At 47.0% G+C, this 8,469-nt stretch overlaps 1 protein-coding gene across 3 annotated transcripts in view; it reads left to right on the top strand.

Moving 5' to 3' along the window:
• The first annotated feature begins 748 nt into the window (after positions 1–748).
• COBL (cordon-bleu WH2 repeat protein) overlaps positions 749–8,469 on the top strand; it is a 218,838-nt gene continuing 211,117 nt past the window's right edge. For 2 of the 3 annotated variants that reach the window (XM_080914147.1, XM_080914146.1), the window contains exon 1: positions 751–1,068. In XM_080914147.1, coding sequence (XP_080770273.1) covers positions 1,028–1,068 — 41 coding nt within the window. In that variant the 5' untranslated portion in view covers positions 751–1,027. Of the gene's footprint in view, positions 1,069–8,469 lie in introns of all 3 variants that reach the window. The other variant, XM_080914148.1, reaches the window with a different exon arrangement.

Genomic DNA, 8,469 nt, shown 5'->3' with positions numbered 1-8,469 from the left:
AAGTTTCTGGATACTGAGTTCAATCACAGAACCTTGCATCTTACTGGCGTTGTATTCCGATCCTGAGAACCTAGTACAGTTGCTGTCTTTGTAGGGTGGAACTTCAGAGCAACCAGGTTCTTTGCCTGTTCTCCTGGGGTCAATTAGCAGATCGGAGAAGGGAAGTTTGGCAGTTCAGAGTCCTCAGGTTGACTTGCTCTGGGGCCTCAGCACCTGCTGCCTCTACTGGTATCTTTTCCACCAGTCAACATGGGAATCTCAGGACTGAGGCCACAGTAGTGTTCATTACTTTCCAACCAACCAGGCTGACAAACAGAAGCATGCATCCAAACAGGTGCAGTTCTTGTTGGCACAGGAGGGTCCACACTCCAGCCTCACCGCTTTCTGATTTCTCAGAAAGGTGTGCCCCTACCCCCAAACTGCATCCCTCTCCAGTTCTCTAAGCTGCACACCAAGAACCTCACTTTGGACCACTCTTCCCCTCTCCTTACAGATCTGTGGCACTGACAAAGGTTCTTCTTACGTTCTGGGGCAGCAACTGAGGCGCCAGAACGTCTCTTCTCTTTTTTCAACTCAGGTCTCTGCCTCGCCCCGCACTGCCACAGGTAGCCAGGTATTTGCCCGTTTAGTTCCTCCAGCCCGCAGGGAGGGCGGCTCGGTGCCCACCGCGGGGCGCGCGCCTCGCCCAGGTGCGCTTCGGGGGGTGGCGGGGGCGCGCGGGGAGGCGGGCGCTGGGGAGCTGCGCGCGGGCGCGGGGCGGCGCCGCCGGTGGGCGCGGCTGAGCCAGCTTGGCGGGGGCGCGGCGCACCTTGCTCCTGCGCCCCGGCAAGGCGCGTCGGTCCCTCCCCGCGCGCCCCCGCCCGCCCGGACGCCTCCGGTCGCTTCCGTCCTCTCGGCACGGCTGCTGTCCTCACTAGCCCCGCGTGGGAGGACGATGGGTCAGCGCGGAAAAAGTGAATGAGGACGGCGACGCCGCAGCCAGCGCCCCAGTCGGCCGGCAGAACCCGGCGCACAGTCCACCGGCTCCATGGACGCGCCGCGTGCACTGGCGGCCAAGCCCCCTACAGGGTAAGCGGGCCTAGGGGGGCGGGCATGGCTCTTCTCGAGGTGTGGAGGACTTGGGGCGCCTGGGTCGTTGCTCCGGTAACCCTGGCAGGCCTTGCTTGGGAACACTTTCCGTGAGAGGTGCTGCTGTGAAAGCCCTTGTGTATGTTTGTGTGTGTGTAGACGGGGTGCTATCCCCTTCGTGCAGAACCCCAGTTCGGAGCTGCCTCCTGCCCCTTGCAATAGTGGCAATTAAAAGACGAGCTGGACAAGGAAACTCCGGGCCCGAAACTCCAGCAGAGTCTGTCTGGTCCCTTACACAGGTTCCTTTAGCCACTCCTCGCAGGCCCTGTGACCTGCTGCTCCCTGCCTCAATGACAAGAGGGTAACTTGGTCTGTTGGGATCCATGTAGCCAGGCGATCTTGGGAGGTGTGTGGGGAAGGGGCTTCCTGAACTCTGTTCTCCTGCACAGTCTTCATTGGACCCTTGGGTCTGAAGAGGTGAGGACTCCTTCATCGGACCTGAGAAGCAGAGCTGTCATTCTTGTCTTCCAGGATCCTCTAAAGCCTCAACCCTTTTAGTTTCTTTTTCTGTCTCCACACCTTGTGGACAGAGTTCCTGTCACACTGAGGATTTTACTTGCTCATGAGAAACTTGCCTAACACAGGTCAAACAGCCATGCCCTTTAATCCCCACCTCCCGAATCGTGCCCCTCCGTGCCTATCTCTGCCAGGACAGTTGGCAACCCTTGCAGACTAGGTACATTTCAGAGTGAGGCTGGCCTTTGACCTCTTCTCTCGGGAGCAAATGTGTTATGAGTGTTAGGAATGGAATGAGTTGGGGTGGGACCGCACCTGCTCCCAGAATGGCCCACTTTCCACTTGAACAACTGGATTTTCTATGACAGCATTGGGGACAACAATTCTCTTTTCTTTAGCAGTTATGTCCCACTGACTCGGTCCTTTGCCCACTGACTTTGTTGCCCAAGTGTTTATAAAAGCCGTTTAAACCAGCTCTTTATTATTTCTTAAAATCTTCCATAGAGGCATCCAAAAAAGTAAGATACATTACTAACTCATAATCTTGAAGCTAAGGAATGTTAAAAAAAAAAAAAAAAAAAAAAAGGACCTTTCTTTGCTAAGGTGTGGTTATATAATTCCTTTGAAGAAACAAATTCCCCTTAAAAAATAAATGTGGGAATACTTTTTCATGGTCATGGGGGAGCCCCCAAAATGATGTTGGAAGATGTAAACAGAATTGCTTTTTTAAAATTGTGACTTTTCTAAATTGTTACATAAGTATTTAAGGGTCCTGAATTATTTCACCCCTATTTTCCTATAAATAAATATAAAGGGAATACTTAAGAGGTCTGCAAAGTTCACAGAGTATCTGCAGAAACTGGTGAAGGTGTCTGGTAATGGTGAAACTACCATCTCTCCTCCAAGCCTGCTCCCTAGGCGGCTGAGAGGGCAACCCAGGTCTGTCTTCCTCACAGGTTGTCACAAAGGTCCTGGGCTTTGGGTATGATGGCAGAGCATCCAAAGCTTGGGGCCCTTGCACCTCCACTATATTATTCACTTGCTTTGACCTCTTGGTCCAATAAATGTAGATCTATTTTTGTAACTTCTGTTACTGCCATTTCTCATTTGTTTATACCTTGAATAAAGAAACACCCCTCAAATATAAATATGCTTATATATATTTTTAACAAAGAATACAAGTTCAGTATGAAAGTATTTTTGTGTTAGAATGAGAAGAAAAAAAATGGTACTATATCTTCCTGGATATTTTATATTGTTTCGCTGTATTGCTTGCCTAACATAAAGGATTGTGACATTCAGAGTGTAATCGAAGGCAACTAGAATTTGTTGGCTTGTATCTGAAATTACCATTTTCTTTATCTCTTAAGAATAGGCAGTGTTTGCACTGTGCTTGAGGGAAGTTTGTTTTTTATCTGATACTACAGAGGTTAGTTATAAAATTACTCTGTGTAAACTCTCATTTTTCCCACGTGACAGCGGACAACTGATGGGGTGGATTTGTTGTTGTTGAGAAGAACACCTCAGTCGTGCTCGTGCTGTGTAGACTGGTTGGAATGAACGAGAGATGGGTTACTGAAGGCACAGATGGGCTGGTGAATATAAATTCATCTCCTTAGAGTGTTATCTTTGTTAAGAACACAAATGCAAATTTTACTTGGATTGAAATCCTTTCTTAGTAATTCCATTAAAGCAGCAACCATGACGAGTGTCTGCCTGGGGAAGGAGATTGAAGACTTGGTGTGTTGCTAAGGGAATTTTAGAGCTCATTTTTAAAGTGTGTGTGTGTGTGTGTGTGTGTGTGTGTGTGTGTGTGTGTGTTCCAATGTGGCTGCACACATGCTGTGATACATTAGTGGAGATTAGGGTGCAGCCTGGGAGTCAGTTCTTTCCTCCCACAGGGACTAAGCTCAGGTTGGCAGGCTAGTGTAGGGTGTGATTTTACCTGTTGACTAGTCTCACCTGTCACTAGTCAGTTTCACCTAGTCAGAAGTGATAGCTAGTGAAATATTTTAGAACACAATATCAGGGCAGTGGACCTATCTCTTATGATGTTAATATGACCAGCCATACACTCCTGTTCTGTACCAAACCATAAGTGTTTTTTGATTAAAGAAAAGTAACTACATGTCATAAAGCATTCAGATTTGCCTTTGGGTAGTTTATTCCAGAGTGTCTAGATCCTTAAGAAGGAGAAAATAAGGATTAACGTCAAAAGACTTGAATACTAAATTTGAGCTGCATTTTAAAAGATACTACTTCTGAACTGTTTTTTTCGACATTATAATCTTTATCTATGAGGAATTAGACATTTACAGTGTCAGATAATCAGGTAACTTCTATCATCTCATATCAGTCATATATCATATCATGCCCTGTCATATCATATCATGTAGTCAGATGATGGACCTGGGGCATGGAAATGGCTTCAAAGATATTTGTAAACAGTTGAGTCATGGGATTCAGGAATACAGGCCATCCTTCGGTTTTTCTCTCTCATGATCTCTGATTATTATTGGGTGCCAGGACTGGAGCCTGCAAAGGTAATAATCCCCACATTTATGCAGGCTTGAATTCTACAGCCTCTTTAATTTGGGACTTGCAAAACGTGCATGCACCAAACTATATGTCTATAATGATTAAGAAAACAGTGATTATAGGATGTATCTGCATCCCATAATAACTGCCTTAAGATACTAGGCCTTTTGAACTTTACAATTAAATTTACAATTATATTGCTTTTGCAACTGATTGAAAGTTTTAAAAACTGACCAGAAATATTTGATATCAAATCAGATTTAAAACTCACAAACAGGGTTTTATTTAGACTTGAACAAAGTGAACCCATTCAACAGATAGTGTATTTATTACATAGCCTTTTGGCCTCATGCACATTTAATGATGGGGTCTGTGGATTTATATGCCATCTAAGCCTAGTAACATATTTGCCTCTGTGCTGTAACACAGCATGTCTCTCGGATCACTCAAAGCCTGTGGATTTTCTCATATTTACCCTTTCCTTTACTTAAACTATTTCATAGGGAGTCATGTTGCCGGTGTAGATGATGTGCCTTTTGAAATGGTTTCATTCACACAAGTGACCTGTAAATTGTAGGTTCTTTTCCCCCTCCTGGGATCTGTGTCTCTGCTCTCTTCCTTCTGTCTCCCCAGTGGAGGCTTCCTGTCTTGTGAAAGGGCCTCATACAGGTTTCCATTTCTCTGCACTGCTCCTACCATTCTATATTTGCAGCTTTCATCTTGCTGGGGGGACGTTCTGTAGGCTTGCCAAGGGTTTCCATTTTACAAAGCTAAGGATGGTGGTAGCTTTCAAGACTTACACTCAACAGTCTAGACCTATGGTGATAAGTGCTTACAGTGACAAATGGCAGTTTTCCTAACAGTATATGCTCCCCATTGCCCATCCCAGACCCTTCCCCCATGTTTCTGAGCAAGTCCTCCTAGCCAGCAGCACCCTGTGGTAATTTAGGATTTAAAATCACCTGTCTGGTCTCCCTCCTAGGGAGGTAAACTGCTCCAGGCTAAGCCCCTGACTTCCCTTGGCCAAGTCTAATTAAAATAAGTTCCCTAGCCAACAGGGTTTCTATTTTATCAGCAACAACAGCAGCAGCAACAACAACAACCACAAAAGCTTTCTCATCGGCAGTCAAAATATATTTTAATTAGGCTGATTTGATTAGGCACATTCCCAGATTGCTGTAGCTTTCACAGCAATGCTTTTGTGGCTCCAGTTCCCACCTACACCCAACCAAGTGAGGCTGAAGCTACCTTGTCTACCGCTTGGGAGACTGAGGTGAGAGTTCAAGGCAAGTTCAAGGCCAGTCTAAGCTAGAGAACCCCGGTTCAATGTCTTCCTGGGCTCTAGAATGAGTTCAAGGCCGCCCTGGTGACTTAGAATCTTTCTCAAAGTGACAACAGAAAGAAGAGTGGAGATGTGGCCTGCGATGATTTTTGAGGACTTTCTCGGTGGCATAGCTCTCTGCTCCCACCCTCCATAACCCAACCCAACCAAACCACACTGCACACAACTACACTACCTCCAATTGATTTAGAGAATCCATTATGCCCTTAGCCCTTAAAATTTTCCAACTCTAAGTCACATGAGCTCCGAAGTCCTTCTCCTCCGCCTCCCTTCCTGCTCACCATAGCTTTTGCCGTCCTTCCATCTCACTGTAGCTCCGTACAGCCTTTGCTGCTCTAAAACCCAGTTGGAGAGCCCTTGTGGTAGGGCAGGCCTCATGTTGCTTTGGACACAAGGCCCCAAGGGTACCAGTTCTCTTTTCTGCAACCCCAGAAGCGGGGGTTAGTGGGTACTTGAGGTCAGCTGGACTCACCTCATTTTGCTCGTTACTCCCATTCTCCCGTGGAAAACACCAGGATGAGATTTGGGTGCTGGTGGTAATGGGCACCTTTGGGAGCATAGCCTGCAGCCCTCCCAGCAGAGCTCCTGGATGTCAGTCAGCTGAGCTGTCTGACTCACCTTTTGGGAGGGGGAAGCAGTGCTGCCCTGTGTGAGGGGCCAGTGCACCTGAAGGACAGAGTTCTTCACTGCCCTATGTTCAGTTAATTTTAAAGTAGGCTGTGTGGTTGGAGGTCCGAGGTGACTGGTCAGGATCTGCCTGTGGCTTCTCAGTCTCTGGGGGCTGGTATAGAGTCTTTTCTGTAATTCTGCCACAGTTGGGCACTTTCTGCACTCACTTTGCTCTGGGAGCCTTTTCTTGTATCCCAGGATGGTTTTTGGCAGGCATGTGAGCACTCCATCCAAGGGCTCCAGGAACTTGGTTAGTTCACTGGCAATTTTTCTTGCATTTCCAACCTCTCCCCTGTCAGAATACTTGTAGGAACTAGGAGTTTCATTTGCTAGTCTCAATCTGCCTGAATTCAGAGCTCCTTGGAGGCAGGCGTCCTGCTTTGTGTTAGTGTCATCGGCCTGTGGCACAGGAGACAGCTGTCACCCAGTACACCAACCCCACACCCCCTTCGTGGTTGGATAAGATACTCTTAGAACTCACAGGGACCTCCATGTCATATGGTTCAGCATGTTTCCTGAATGTACTAGCTACCACTTTTGAAAAACGTCCTGACATTTACTCCAACGTTCACATACCTTTGTTCCTGCCAGACACTATGTGTACAGACAGACCAACTGCCACGGAAGGTTCTCTGCTCTGATGAAGCTTGCCAGCAGTGTGGCCATGTTCTTCACCGATTTGAGAGGTGTCAGGTGCCTTATTGAAGAACAGGGAGTAATGGTGGCTTTGGGAGAATGTGTCTTCACTTAGCTGATTGTCCAATGGCTAAGGTTGCTGTTCCAGCTTATCGAAAAGCTCCTTCCTTGCCTTGCTGCTTGGTCATGGCCAGTGTGAAGCCTCCCCATGCAGGTGCCCCACAGAGGAGCAGGACACAGGACAGGCACCTGCCCTTGGTGACTCAAGTTGTACATATGTGTCTACACTAGGACTTGACACAGGGGACTGACAGAGAGCAGGTGATCTCAGTGAGCATGTGACTCTTCTCCCTCTTCTCAGGGTCCTCAGAAGTCAGCTGTCAGGAGGTTCGTGCAGACCGTGTCTGACTTGTGCTAAGAAATGATTCCTTATTTTACTCGGGTTAGAATTGACAGGAAATGACCCTGGGCTTCACAGAATGGTTATGGGTTGGCCCAGTTCAGGCCCCTTGCAGCTAGTGTTTCTGACTCTAGTCTCCACATCAGTCCCAAGTGCGCAGAGCCGCCACAGTCCTTTCTTTCTAGGACCTTGCAGACCCAGAGCTTAGAACCCTGTCCATTCCAGGAAGAATTGTCATTTAGACAGTCAACCCAAAGTGTGGAAGTAGCCACACCTTTCTCTGTCACCTGTCAGGAGCTGTCATGCTTTGGTGTCTGTGAGTCTCTTCTTTTTCTGCATGTCACACCAACTTCTTTTTAATAGCCACATGCAGCAGTGTAAGATTGGACAGCTTCGGAAGAGAATCCCTGAGCCACAGCCGCAGGCTGGCCATGTCTAGGGAAGTCACAGAGCCTTTTGCTTTGCTCCTGGCTTAGAAAAAGTGGGATGAGCATAGAATATGTCTTGTTACATGATGAGGGTTGTCTACAAAGTTCATCTTAAATACTGGGTGTGGCTGGAAGAGTCAGAGAACTGAAGCTGAGCCATACCCCGTGCACCGAGTCTGCAGCTATAAGAACAGAATCTGAGCAATTAAATACTTACAGAGCTTCCCTAATCAACTCTGGCAGTGTTTCCCCAAACTTAACAGTTTGGGAGTTGTTTAAAAATAGGCTTGGGTGGGAGTAATAATTTCGAGACATGAACACTTCTGCTCAGGTGGCTAGGACCTTGATAATTAAAACTCATTCATGTTCATTAAACACATGATTAGCTTGAAAGAGGCTGTTGTATCCTTGGTAGAATTTAGACATTTGCCACTTGCTGAGGCCCCCAACTGTCTGATAACTCATCTTGCTTCCTATAATTTGATGTTGACTCAGTACTAAGTAAAGTAAAACTGTATCTGTCCTACTCAGGGCTTAAGCCACTTGTAACAGTCCAGTGACATTCTAAAAACGTTGTCTGTTGAATGAATGAGAGATCTCTTTCGGCCCTTACAAATGAACCAATTGACTTATTTCAAAGTGTGAATTGGGATGCTGAAATGGCAGTCTTTCTCATGCTACGTCAGCCCGCTGGGTTTCTATCCTTAGCTACTTCTCAGATGCTTGGTGTTGATGCAGTGATTCATTGTCAAAGGAAAGGTTCCAACTGAAGAAGTGCATGTGCAAATTTTACAGCATTAAGAACTGTTATGAGAGGCTGGGAGGATGGCTCACTGGGTGAAGTGCAGGCGTGAGAATCTGAGCACAGAATT

The sequence above is a fragment of the Micromys minutus genome (genome assembly GCF_963924665.1).
Source record: "Micromys minutus genome assembly, chromosome: 1".
Lineage (NCBI taxonomy): Eukaryota > Metazoa > Chordata > Mammalia > Rodentia > Muridae > Micromys > Micromys minutus.
Note: the sequence above shows the minus strand (reverse complement) of the source record. Positions and strands in the feature narration are given on the sequence as shown.